Source organism: Falco punctatus, assembly GCF_963210335.1.
Source record: "Falco punctatus genome assembly, chromosome: 6".
In the NCBI taxonomy this organism is placed as follows: Eukaryota; Metazoa; Chordata; class Aves; order Falconiformes; family Falconidae; genus Falco; species Falco punctatus.
Window position 1 is genome coordinate 73,270,394 of NC_137585.1, and position 14,568 is coordinate 73,284,961.

Sequence of the window (14,568 nt, forward strand, 5' to 3'; positions counted from 1 at the left end):
CTGAGCAAGTATTGACCCCTGGCATCTGCTGCTTAAACTCTGCCTTTTCCAGCAGTGCTGAATCTCATAGCCCATACCTCAGTCTTTTCCCTTTCTAGTCTCAAGCTCAGTTTGTTAAATATATATATATATAAAAATTTATCCTGCTTGAAACATGAAGCACAATTTTTTGTTTTAGACTTCTTGGGCAGCCTGAGACATTTAATCAATTAACTCAGTGTTGAACAATAATTAACACATGCATTTGCTTATTTTATTTGGCTTATTATCCAATAGGACCTTAACCTTCACCAGCTAAATCAAGAGGTAAAACCATTTATTTTGAACACAAGAGGTGATTCACATGACAGATGCTGGTTCATTTAGAAAAGCTTTCTTAAAAGCTAATTGTGACTTGGTATTACTCTCTGTGTGTGTGAAGATTCCTGCCAAAACTGAATAGCTAACATTTCTGAATAGCAAGTTACATCTGATAAACAGATCCAACTGTGGTTATGGTCAGAAAAGGGAGTATAAAAATAGCAGTTTCTATGTATTTGGTCATGTCTGCTTACTTTTCCAACCAAAATAAAGTTTTTCAAGCTTTTTTACTCATGTAGGCAGTCCAGAGCAAATACATCTTTGGTAACTGTGCAGTAACTCTATTCTTTTAGATATCTTATACAGAAATGTTATGCTACTTTCCTAATACAGACCTACACTGATTTGAAAGTGAGGTTATCAGGGCAAGTTTGCAAAGCTGCCAAAAAAAATGGAAAAAAAACAAAACAAAACAAAACAAAACAAAACTAAAAACCCCCTCTCTCAGCTAAGCCCCCAAACCAGAGAAAGATGAAGAGATCTGTAAGTCAGAAAACATGCCCTCAAAAGGTCAGAAAACAAAACAGAATATTGTTGCATAAAACCTACAACTATTGATTGTCATATTTAGATCTTTAGTTTCTCTATGCACAGACTGAAACTTAACATGAAATTCTTCTGGAAAATTTAAGCATGAAATGTAATTTTTGCAGCCTTCCTTCATATTGAAATTCATTTCAAGGTAAAATTTGACCGAACTAAAATATTATGCTTCAGTTGTAAAATACATGGGGCAAGAAGACACAGAAAAAGGATCATACTACATTTTGCAGTATATGATGCGGGACCAAAGAGCATTTTCATTTCCTCGATCCAGATGCAAACCCTTGTCTTGACTGCCTGCAAACAGAGCATCTGAATACAGCATGTAGAGGAGCTTTCCCTTTCTAATCTCATTTCTGTCCCTGGCCCTCCACTGCATGTGCACCAGTTTCCACTCAGGGGAGATATATAGGGCTTATGCAAAAGGCAGAGCTGTCCTCCAGCAGCTCCCCAAAATTGGACAAATGGAGAACCAGGACTATTGAGTTGCACCTGCAGCCAAAGAAGTTTATGCCCATGGCTTGAGCTCTCAAGCAGAACTCCAGATACATCATGAATAATACACAGGACCATGTATTAATAATAGGAATCCATATAGCAAAATATTTTCTCCATTAGGGTGCACCCTAGTCCTCAAGAGACTGCAGAAACCTTCCTAAAACTCAGAAGAAATCTGACTACAGGCCAAATACTCCCCTCAGGGAAGTCAGTGGCAAAAAAAGTCTGCCTGACTGTAAGGGTGTATGATTTTCTGTTTTATACAAAAAGAAGGTCACTCATCACATGCATGGACAAGTCGTCAAATACATCTGGTTAATAGAATGTGGCTATTTTGGGCTCAGCATGGTGCTATGATTTGCTATGATTATTTTTGTTGATATTTTAATATATATTTGATGTTTATGTATTTGTTTATATATCTAAATATATTTAAATATATGTTTATATATTGTTTATGTCTATGTTTAAGCACAGGGAGAAAAACAGAAGACAAAAACTGAGATATCCATGTTCCATCAGTTGCAGTGGACGCAGATTTCACACAAGGTCGTTGGCCAGTGGAATACATTTTCTGTGTTCTCATGTTTGTGCATCTCTAAGGAACCCCTGTAAATTAACTGTTATTCTTTGGAGAAAAACAAGGACACCCCCCCCCAAAAAAAAAAACAAAAAACAAAAAACAAAAAAAAAAACAAAAAACCAAAAAACCAACTCAAACAAAACCAAAACACAACCTAGAAATAATTTTCATTCTGCAGCAGAAAACATTTTTTTTCTCACAGAAATGTGTTTTTCCTGTAATGCCAAATGTTCAAAATATTTTCTTCACAGACTCTCAACTCCTTTCTGTCCCCTTTGTCTCACTTACCAAGGCAGTCATTCCCAAATGGAAATTTTAATTTTTACCACTGGGCATAAATTGGGTGAAAAGAAAACTATATGTTTTGTGAACATAGGAAAAAAATAAATAAAATTTAACAATGAATATTTGTGGCTTGGGAAACCACTCATTTTTGAGAAAAGTTGTTTCACTCCAAGGTGAACATCAGTTGTATGGACAGTGAGTCTGGGCAAAGGAGTCTGGGCTGGATAAGGAGACCTGTTTTCTGACTCACATGGCACGGGACCACATGCAGGTCTCTGGTTTATTTGTGGAAAATGGAGGCAAACGGTTTCCTGTGTTGTCACACAGTCATGTTGTAGATGGGTGCATGGGAGAAAGGAACTGTTTAAGTTAAGGCAGAACTTTTCTTGAAGTGTTTATTTCTGAACACTTGTGTGTCACGAAGGCCGGTCTCATGACTTTTAAACAAAAACCAACGCCATTGCTTCCATGAGGTTAAAATGAAGTGCAACAGAAGAATTACAACCACTTTGCCTGTGACAGAAGAAGGTCAGGCTGCGCATTGGGCTGAGGCTTGTCTTGTGGAGCGATGCCAGCCAGCTGATACTTGACCTTTAGATTCCCCAGAGTTGCCACAATTTTGGGGAAGTGGCATTTGGAAGATGGCCAAAGAGGGTGACGGAAAGGCCAGGCTGGTAGCCAGGGGCAGCCGTGGGCAGGTTGGTGGAACGGTGTTTCCTTACTGAGAAATTGGTGATGCTTTGCCCCTGGCCATGGGTTTGGGAAGTCCTGCTGGAATGGCTGTGGATGAGGGTTCTGCCTGGGGATGGGGAGTCCTGCTGGAATGGCTGTGGATGAGGGTGCTGCCTGGGCATGGGGCCGAGGGGGAGGCGGAGGAAGGGGCAGGTTGTGAAGGAGAACGGCTGCCGGGAGGGACAGGTTTGCCCTGGCTGCAGGTAACAGAGCAAAGGGGGCTGTGGGCTTGGGTGGAGGCTCCGCGGGGCTGCGCTGCAGCAGACACCAGCCCCGGGACAAGAGCTGGGGGCCCCGGCCCGGCTGCTCCTCCTGAGCTCCTAAGGGATGGAGGGAGGGAGGCAGAGGGGAAGGAGGGAGGGAGGGAAGGAGGGAGGGAGGGATGAGGCGGTGGGAGCCCTCTCCCTGGGCTGGCCGCGGGGCGGGAGGGGAGGCAACTCCTGGGGAGGGGAGGAGGAGAGGAGGCAGAGAGGGGATGTTGTTAAACAGTTTCTTACCGTAAGAGGGAGTTGGGACCCAGATCTTTCCAGTTAATCACACAACAAACTTAGATCATCGCAATAAAAACCAGCTCGGCTCACTCTGCCTCCTCTAGTGACCGGCTGTGCACAGGGTCCTTCCGAGGAGCCATCTCCTCTCCTCCTCCCCGCCAGCCGCCGGGGGGGCCGCCAGCACCATGCGGGCCACCCAACTCCTGCCAGCCTTGCTGCTTCACCAGCTGCTGCTGCTTCCCACCACCACCCCTGTGGCAGGTCAGTTTTGCTATCACTTCGCCAGTGACCCTCCTCCACCTCGCAGCTGCATCATCCTCCCGCTCCTTCCCTCCGCCGCGGCGCGGGTGGGCGCTCGGGGCGGCGCACCGGGCTGGCCCCCCGCAGGTGGGGCAGGCGGGGAGACCCCGCCGCCTCCGGCGCCCCTCAGCGGCCCGGGCGGGGGCTGCGGTGCGCCGGTGCCCGCCCAGCGCCTCCCGCGCCCGCGGAGCGCTGCGCTGCGGAGCGGTGCGGTGCCGAGCGGAGCGGGGGGCAGCGCGGCAGGTCGGGACAAGCGCGCTCTGCCTGCGGCAGCGGCCCCGCGGCCCAGAGCTTTGCGGGGAGACGCGGCGCGTTTCGGTGGTTTGCGGAGGGGCCGCTGCGAGCCACCCCCTCCTCCCCGGCTGAAGTGGAGTGCGGGGTCGCTCCGGGAGCGCAGCCCCGCAGGCACCGACGGCGGGAGAAGGGAATCTCGTCGTTGCCCATAGGTGCTGCCGGCCGTTACTAGGACGCAAACACGTATTCTTAAATTTCCAAGGGGTAGAATAAATGTTAAATAACAGAAGTTGACAAGGAATAGCCAAAGCACAGGATGGTAGGCTGCTGAGAGGGAATGTCCTTGCTGAAGTTCATCAGCATGAATGTGCTATTTCCATACTTGTAATTTCATTAGACATTCCCGATGAAATCCAGGAGGCGGACAGGAGAGAAGGAACAAACAATAAGAAATCAAGTGCTGGAAGCTCTTTAGGTGAATTTCTTTCCTGAAGTGTCCCCCTTGGACTGGATATCTGAAGAGCTAACTTAGTGCTTCTATCGGTCCTCTGGGGAGCCGCTTCAGGAATAAAAAAGTTTGCAAAGGTTTCTACAAACCTTTCCTTCCTTCCTTCCGACAACATTGTTAAGGTCAGACCTTTGCACAGACAGAAACAAAAGAGAGCCACAATTCAGGGAAAGGATCTGCCAGGAGCTGACAGAGCCAGGGCAGGCACACGCGGTGTCTGGGTCCTGGGGCAAGGTCTGAGGGCATCAAGCAACGTGTATGGCAAGTGATGTTAATGGCTTCCAAGACACGACTATGTTTTCTGGTTAAAAAAAAAAATAATAATATTTTGAAACAGGATTTCAAAATGGAATGTTTTGTGATCTGAGTGGGCAAGTCAAAAAAAGACTGGCAGCATCACGTGCAGTAAAACCTGTCATTTTTCCCCTACATCAGAAGTGTGATTCTGTAGGATGCTAAGCATCTCACCAGAGCTTCTGTGCTCAGTCTGCTCAATGATGATTTTGGTTTTGTGGGCATTCTGAGCAGGTGACACAGTGATATCAAGACTGTGCTACTACACTTTTCTGAACTCTTTTTCCATGTACATGGCGATTTCCATGTTACGGACATGCGACCTCTCTGAAAAGTGATGACTAGAGCTGGTTAAGAATTTTCTGAGGACATGTGTTGTGTTTTTTCTTACTAGAAAATGCTGACTCATTAAAAGTTTTCACAAAAATAATTCCTTTTAAACAGAAACTTTCTTTGGCTTGGGTCTCCCAAATCAAATGAAAGATAAATTTACAGGGGGAGACATTCACAATAGATTGTGGTACCTGCTGTTGAGAAACCCTAACCTGTGACAGAAACTCAACAACTGATGGGCTAGTTTGAAAAAAAAACAAAAAACAAAAAACAAAAAACCAAAAAAAACAACCCCCAAAACACAAACAAAAAAACCCCAAACCCAGAATAAACACCTTCTCCCTAACTTTATTCTATAGGCCAAAGATACAGAAACTGGGTTATAGCCAAGTTCATAAGAAGGTAGTTCATGCTTACTCTCTTGATAGTCAGGATGTTTTTCTTGAATGAAAGTTCTTGTTCTCCCTGACTGTAGGCTCTTTGCGCTGGTCTGTAGTTTACCAAGCTCAATGTTTTTTTAATCTAATATTCCAACAGGAGAGATTGAGAGACAGCCTCAGTACTGCCAGTGTCAGTAGGCTGATGAATAGGGTTGTGCTCTAGCCAATGGGCTCTCCAGTTAAGGAGTAGATGGTTCATCTTGATGTGGAAGAAAATAAGAGTTCCAAAACTTCAGAATTTTTCACACGGTAGAACTTGTTTTCTGGCCAACTTTCATAGTGACACTTTCTTGGCAACCCTCTCTTTCTTAACTTTCCCCCCTCACTCGCCTTAATATTAATCAATCCTATTGTTTGCCTTATGGGCAAGAAAGATGACTCTTACCACACTGCCATTGTGCTTACCTTTGCTTTTTAAGAATCTATGTTCTTCAACAAACAACAGTCTGGATTTTTACAATGCAGGCAAGGGGAAGTTGTGCCATTCCTTTCTGAAAATATATTGATTTCTTTCTAAATATACATGCTATCTTTGTACAGAATGTTGAATTCTTTTTACTAAGATGTTTTAAGAAAGATTAATATTTGCCTATTTGTTTATTATTTTTATAAATGAAAAACAAGCTAAATGTTGAAAACATAATTTAAAAACAGGAAAAACCCAAGCCTTTTACTAATGTATGTTCATACTCCTATTACTGCTCTGTCAAAGATGATTTGAAATGTACATAATAATGAATGTTATTTCTTCCGTTAATGGATCTTTTAGGTTTGGAATCCCATGCCCTAAGTTCTGTGTGAAGACAATGTCCTGTGCAACTGAGGTTGCTGACTAATACATTTGGGTTATATTAATGGGTAAAGAATAAGGAGGGTAAAGAAAACACTGAGAAATTTTAATGTCAGCAAGTTGTCTACACTATCAAGTTCTGAGTTTCTTTTTAACATATAAAAGATGAAATGGTGATTGGCAAAAGATAAATGTGCAATGTTCCTATAGACTACTTGCCTGGTTATTATCAATATCCTATAAGTCTCTGTCACGTGCATGAAGAAATTAATCTGTAGCTAAAAACTCTATCAGGGAGGTTATTTCCCTGTTTCAGATACTTTTATTATTCAGTATTCTTAGGCAGTATGTATTTAATAATGTTAATGTAGCCAAACTAAAAATTACTTTTTAACCAAAGGAAAAAGTAAATCAATATATTGCAAAAGAGTGAATGTTAAAGATGTATTTAAGTTAAATATGTATTTGTCTGTGAAGACACTGTCAGCCAAATTGTTTATCCAAATTTCTCAACACTTTCTGTAGTTTGGATTATCTGAAGCAGTTGCTAATGAAGACTTGGGAGTTGCACTTAGTTCCTATAAATAACAATAGCTTAAAAAAAAAAAAATCCCATAGCCATAATCGATGTATGAATGTTGCGTATTCCTGTGGTCTGCATAGCTAAGTATATTTTAAAAATTTAATGTGATTTATACTTTCCCATCCCATCTGTAGATAATCATTATACTATATACTGTCAACAAATCGAAATGATACTCTGCCTATTGGAAGACTGTATTCCTTCTGTTTAATGGAATCCTTTTGGTGCTCAGTGCCAGGGACTGCTTGTTTTGCTCTCCCATGTAATACAGCACTTACTCTGCTTAACAGATTTTCTGTTTCTATTAATGCCATTTTCATAAGCCACATAGCAGGAAAATATAGAGTTGAAAGACACGAGATTAAAATGTTGCATAAAATTCTGGAAAATTGTGCACTGAAGTCAAGGAAAGGAAAGCCTCTTATTGGAGAAGCTCATCTGTCATTATTGTAATACTTCAACTGAGGCCAGGGTTGGAAGGGAAATGTGCAGTCTCCCTCAGAGAGTGTAGTATCTCCCCTTTGGATCTTTACGCTGAACATTAGTTTGCCACCTAAGCATTTCAAACTTTTCCAAGATCTGAAAGCAGGATGACTGGGCCTCTAGATGGGTAAAAGCTTGATGAGGAGAGGAGAGTGTTGCCCTGAACATTTTGCAATTACTTGTACTGGTGGAGTGTTAGAATTTCACTTTCTCCCCATTGGCGCTGAGGTGGGGTTGAAGGGCAGTAGAAGGCAGCATGGAGGTGAGAAGGGACTGATCATAGAGGTGAGAAAAGATTGATCTCCATGCTTGCTTGGGAAACATGAATAGTAGAACTGGAATCATGTAAGCAATGTTTGTTCCTTGCAGTGGGGAAGTATGGTAACCACAAAGAACTGCGAAGGGGTGAGGACATCCTTGCTGTTACCCCATCTTTTTCCTGTAGGTTTTTTTGGCAGTGTACTTAAAGGATAGTACAGCTGTTCCTGAATATGGTTAGTACCTACACGTAAAGCAGCACTACAGCAAAACAGAGCTGGGAACATGCTCCAGATTAGTCAGATGTGTTGGCAAAATCTAGCTGCAGTTTTCTTTCAATGGCTTGTGGGCCTCCACCCATGTGTTGTCTGATGAGCCCGGCCATGCCTGGCAGTCCTCAGTGCTGCTGACCCAGCTGGGGACTGGCTGCTCCCTCTGTCTCCCCTCAGCTCCAGCTCTTACGACTCCTGGCCTTGGCCAGCAGCACTGGTTTTATGTATACAACATGCAGCAAGGCTCTCATCACTCCTCACAGGGCTGGTTTGCTGCCCTCAGCAGTCCATCACTTTTTTTTTTGCCCAAATCCCTGCCCTGCCTGCTTGTGCTTTTCTCTTTCTCTCACTGTATGCCCAGGCATCCTCAGCGGTGGCTGAGACCCTGTTGCAAAAGGAGTGTACAACGTGCTGGGTGCCTCGGAGGAGACACCAAGTGCTTGTAAAGATTGTGGAACGCCATGTAAAATGGTGGGGATTTAATTCTTTTGCAAAATGCATTAAAAGGGAAAATCCTCTCAGTAATTTAGCCAGGGGTTAGATACAGCGAGTCAGAGTACAAACTACAGAACATTTGTTTCTGCCAATGGGTCCCAGCATCCTGCAGGGCAGATAACCTTGTCTTGGAAGAAAAAGAGCTGTCTTTTGCATCTACCATCCAATTTTAGAATACACTATCAGCTGTTAGCATTATCCTTAGCTTGTTGAGCTTTCACGCTGACTATAGGAGAGGGTTACAAACGTAGGACTTAGCATAAACATGAAGCTGAGTTCCAAGAAACATGGCAGTTTTTGCAGCTGCTAATAAAGGGTGTGTGTGCATGTGGTCTGTGTGTGTGCATGGTAATATGCAATGTAAGGCTAATAAGAAATACCATTTTGCATTTCATGAATCTACTCAACAACTGGAATGAAAGACAATGTAAAAATAAGGAAAAAATATCTGAATATTATATATCTACAGTTCAAGCTACTTTCTAAAATTGAATTATTGTTTTCCATGATGGCTCTTTTGACAAGGAAATAAATTTCAGAAGTTAAAATAGTCACATCATCATCTGGATACCTTTCTGAGAAACTGTAATTGTGACAGACAAGGGATGCCTCCTTGTACAACTGGTTTTATTTTGGTGACTTTCCATCTATACAGCTGACTGCAGTATTTATGGGTATGGTTGGTAAACTTTCACGCCAAATTATTGTCTTACATAAATAACCACATTAAACTTAATCTGGCATCAAAGTCTATTCAGTCTACAAAGTTATTTTCTTGGGCACATTTCAGAATTGCTTCAGTTTCTCCTTATGCTGGTCTTCTCTTCTTCCTTTTTTTCTTTTTTCTTCCAAATGAGAAGTCATTTGGAAAAGGTATTAACCTTTTTGCATTCTAGCCAGGAATCTGGCATTTCTGATACTGAAACAGGCATAAGGAGAAGTCAAAGTAAATGAAAGTAAGTTAAAAATAAGTTAGAAGTGCTGAGCATTATTTTTTTTTATCAAAGTGACTTTGTTAGGACTTGCTTTAAGAGAGAAAGTTGCCTTTAATGTATTTGTTTAAAAAGTGCTTCCTAACTGTTCTCATAGATAACAATACTTTGATGACCCTATTAATGATTTTATTATCAACATGCACCTTTAACATCTTTGCTTTTACTACTGTCACCATACTGTTAATTACTATTTAATAAGCATGTGGTGTCTGAAACCATTTAGTAACAACTATTTTCACCATCTGGTCAAGTTTTGTTCGTTTTGGTTTTGGTTTTGGTTTTGGTTTGTTTTTTTTTTTCCCCTTAATGAAGCCAGTATATTTATACTGTCATAGTATATTGGACATTGGACCAATATGCAATTTATTCTTGATGTTTATATCCTTTGAAAAACACTGTCTTAGAAATACATTATTGAAATATAGTAAAGTATCCCTTGAACCACATTTTATAGACAAGTTAAACACCTCACTGCATTTACATACTGTTTTTCAGTCTACATACGCTGAAAACTGTTGCTTTATTTCAAACCCCACTCATTGATTTTTCTTCTTACACAAGCTTTGCCAAATGCAATTTTATGCGTATAGTTAAACATACTTTATTTTTTGTTTTCATATTAAATTGTCATTATTTATACTGAGATAAGCATTCAGCTGTGATATCTCTTCTAAAAAGTGTTGTCTGACACTATGATAATCCATGGTTTTGCATATTTTTGCTTTGTGCATTTTATTGAGATCTAACATTTGCTTGTTTCTTTTTTTTTTCCATTCAGATACATACTTATGAATACATTTTCTTGGGTGTTGCTATGTAATTTTTGTTGAGTATGGTGTTCTCTGATAAAATGTTTGCTATGTTTATTGTGTTGAGCTGTGCTTTCCTGCATTTATTTCACATATATTTAGGGTTAGGGTGGTTTTTTTTTTCCCCCTTTTTTTTTTTCTTGAAGGTCTTTCATATGATGGTAGATTTCTGATTCCCCGCCCCCTAAGTTTTAAATCACATCACATGAAATTCAGCTTTCATATTTTGTTGTAACACAACTATTTCAATCTCTAATTAGTGCATCTGTTAATTGCTTAAGATCAAGGGACCTCATTACAAACATGTTGCAAAATATTAAGCAGAGATGTAAAATGCCAATAGATACTAAAGAAAGGGACTATGTCTCTTTTATATTTCTCAAATAATTGAGTCACTTTTTATGACCCTTTTTCTTCATGGGAATATATTTTGAATCTTCAACTTCTCTGATCTTCCTACAGTGTGTGGACAATTCCCCCTTTTTTAATTTTTTTCCCAATGCCATCTTATTTTGTATTTCATTCTCTATTTTGAAGGGCAGCAGTTGATTCCTGCAGTTCTCTGACAGCATCTGCCAGCCTAGGGAATATAAGTATCTTCATTTTCTTGATTTATTTTTTTTTCCCAAAGATTTAGTTTATCTCTGACATCTGACAGACATAATGAACAATGGTGCTGTTAGGTGACTGTTCATATTCTTTTCAAAACTGAAAATTATAAAAGGTCTTTTTTCCATCCATGTTATGAAGACCTGTACCCAACTTACTTACATCGGTAAATATGATAATAAATTAAAAAAGTATCATTACCACACACAGTTGAAAATCTAGCATAAGAAAATAAATAACTCCCTAGTAAAAAGCTGAAGTTCTGCAAGTGTAAACAAACAGAATAAGGAAATAAACCCTGATACCAAACCATTGAGATTTCATTAAGAAGTTTTATTTAACCATAAACCTTTAATTTGAATGTATTTGTCTTCTCTTTTGGAAAATTTGGTCTTGAGTTTTATGATGTTTGTTCTGTATAATAAAGTGGGATGTAAAATTAGAAAGAAATGAAAGGAATGTGGCTTCTCACATTATCACAAGACTTCACGATGTGTTCCTTTAAGAAAGCACTAACTATTGCATAGACTAGAATGAAACTTGGAAACTCTGGAAGCTGACATGCCGAACGCATCATAATTCCTATTTAATAAAACCTTTCTAGAGTCTATGGCAGGTTCATAAAAGTAGTGATTTTTCTAGGGGAGACAGCCAGCATGCTCTGCTTGTACTCTATAAGACTGTAACTCCGAAGCCTAAATATACATCTGTATTAGAAAAAGCTGGGCTGGCAGAGGAAGGATAAAGGGGTTACCAGTGAGGTATATAGAGTCAGATAATGTAATTGTAAAATCTTGCTGTAGACAATACAAACATTGTTTTGATCTCATTATAACGGACAAAGGTGATCTTTAGGCCTGTTGATGTCCTGTATGCTATTTTGATTACCAAAGCAATGATATCATATTGGTTATATTAGTTTTTTACTGCTAAACAGATAATGAAAACCCAAATATTTGTTATGGTCAGACTAAAATCTGAGTGTTTGAAACTTGCATAGGTATTTGAACTCTAAGTGTCCTGAAATTAGGCTTATACTGAATTTCTTGACTCATATAGCTCAATATCAGACCTATTGTTTTCTGCAAGGTGCAACTTTTTTATTTAGATATAGAACGTAATCAGGTAGTTCCGGGACAGAGTGGTGTGGTGGTGTGGGAGTCCAAAGCCCTTTTTGGTGTGGAACACAGGGCCAGAAAAGAAAAGGAAGTTATTTTGCTGCCATTTTCCCATTAGCCTGATGATTAGAAAATAGCTAGTGAGCAGGGGATCAAAATGCAAACACTTCTGCGAATTCAACCTATTTATTTTGTTAATTAAGGAAGTGTCTTAATTTCTATGATATTGAATATTGTGGTGTCCATTACTCTCAGTACTTGGTGTTTTACTTGTTCCATTTTGTATAAATATAATTAAAATTACAGTTATGTTCTGGAATACAGGTACTGCAACCTCATAGTGAGTTTTCTCAATAAAATGCTGTAGAAAAAAAATTTTGTTTATCTCTGATTATGGATTTGACATGGACTGGAACTGCTCCAAGAAAAGGTGTTGGAAATCTCCCCCAGACACTCTATAGTTTGAGCAGTCTCAGTTCATCGTTCATGTCTGAGAAGATTGTACAGACACCTTATACAAAACAGGTACCAAGGGAACCCAAAGTTGAGTTCTTGTAGCTCCCAGGTAAATATCTTTCACTGTGAGGAACATTTCTTCAGTAAATATTTGCATTTTACGAAAATGGAAGAGCTGCAGCAGGGAGACTGTGGAAATCCCAAATGAGATTATGGAGTAGTTTTCCAATGCTGCATCATTCTAGAGCAAATGTGGGCGTTCCCATTTCATTGAGCACTGGCTGAGCTATTTTTTCTCTTTAATCAAGGTTGCTATCATGTTCAGAAATGTAAAGAGGCATCACCCACACCTTCTTGAGGCATTTTTTAAGACAACTGAAGAAATATTTTTAGTTAGTCGTTGTTTGTGTTGAAGAAAAAAAATGTTGATTCATATTAGACTGTATTCTTTTGTGTTTTAATCAGCTGCTATTATTTTCCAATCTAAGTGGAATGTCAGACTTCCTTAGTAATATGATATTCAACTACAAGAAACATCAGAGGACACGGCCCACAAGATAACCAAAATCCTGACTGATCAAAGTTTAGGAAACCAAACGGAATGACAATCACAAGTTAGGAACATTAGTTATAGCACATTGCATGATAATGTTTAATGTAGAACTTTTCTAGGGCACTATTTGATTTAAGATTTTAATAATAAACCCACCTAATATGAAGTTAAAAGGCTCAATTATTTTTAATTATTTTGTTGTTAGAGTTGTAAAAGTAATGCTTTGCATTATTCTGATGATTCTAACAGTCACACCATGGATGCATTTGGCCCTTTGCCTTTTGGATTATAGGCAAGTTGTAGAATGTTGTTTGAAAGCTAAAGTAAATCAGGCTGTTATGAATTGCTAAATGCAAGATCAAACCCATAATCCTCTTTGGACAACTGCTAGGAAAAGAAGAAAAAATAAAACAGAACTCTGAACCATGTTTCTCAGGCAGAACAGAATTTATTGGTTTTTTTAATCATGTTCTTGCATGTTAGCTGGTGAGTCTAAGAAATGCTTATCATCCCGAATTAGGATAATGACACTTATCAGTAGATGGGAAATGTTATCATCAGGAACTGAAAAAAAAATACTTTGATACTTCCGTACAGATTCTTACCTCCATTTGACATAAAAGTCTTGACTGAGACAACATAGAACTGACAAATATGTCTTGTAAGATAATAGATTGAGAAATTTACTATAAAAGCTTTATAGAAGACTTGTTATTCTGTGGTTGTCTTAAAAAGCAGATGCAATCCCACTTGCAGCATTTTGGCACTATCACAGATACAGCAAAAAATGAAGCAGCTTCAGTGCAGATGCAACAGTTTCCAGCAACAGAGTGCTGATACTTTAGGCAAGAGCATCCTAACAACATTTCCCTAAACATAATGATTCATTGTGGGTGCATGTGCACTGCACAAATACATTACTGAAAATGCTTAAGAGAGCTGATATGAGTCCCTAACACAGCACCAAAACTATTAATATTTGATCTTTTTACCAACAGTTTCTTCATATAATAACAATATGGATTTGGATGTAAATAAAATCTTTTTTTCTGAAAATGTTTGTAGTTGGAATTAAAATCATGAACTTCTAAGTGCAGAGGAATAGCATAGTTCACCTTCAGCAGTTCAAGAAGAGTAGTATGGGGTGAAAATTATTTTATAGGGACATTGCAGCAGAGATATTCTACTCCTTTGATTTTCTTTTTTTTTTTTTTTTTAAGACTGAAGCTTGATGAAATCTAATTTAAATGTCTTTGGTGTATTTTTAGGTGTCTTAGGGATAACTCACCACTGAGAGGTGTGATTTAGCTGAATCCAGTGGAAATGTCAGCTCACTCAGTGATCAGGATGGAAGTTCTGCAAAGGGAACCCTCTTTGGCGTTACAATACGTGGAGTTGTCAGTAACTCCTTCAGAGCCTAAATGATTGCAATTTACAGAAATATTCTGAGCTCTGCACAGAGTGCGCTGAGCAAAAATTTACTGACCTAAGTGCGCTCTGCACTTGCATGAGATATTATCTATTCAGGATAATAGAGCATTAGGTT

General features: G+C 39.6%; 1 protein-coding gene across 4 annotated transcripts in view; it reads left to right on the forward strand.

Annotated features, from left to right (window-relative positions):
- Positions 1–2,087: 2,087 nt before the first annotated feature.
- The window catches only part of HGF (hepatocyte growth factor), a 72,312-nt gene continuing 59,831 nt past the window's right edge, over positions 2,088–14,568 (forward strand). For 2 of the 4 annotated variants that reach the window (XM_080392272.1, XM_080392271.1), the window contains exon 1: positions 2,090–3,753. In XM_080392272.1, coding sequence (XP_080248398.1) covers positions 3,678–3,753 — 76 coding nt within the window. In that variant the 5' untranslated portion in view covers positions 2,090–3,677. Of the gene's footprint in view, positions 3,754–14,568 lie in introns of all 4 variants that reach the window. The other 2 variants (XM_080392270.1, XM_080392273.1) reach the window with 2 other exon arrangements.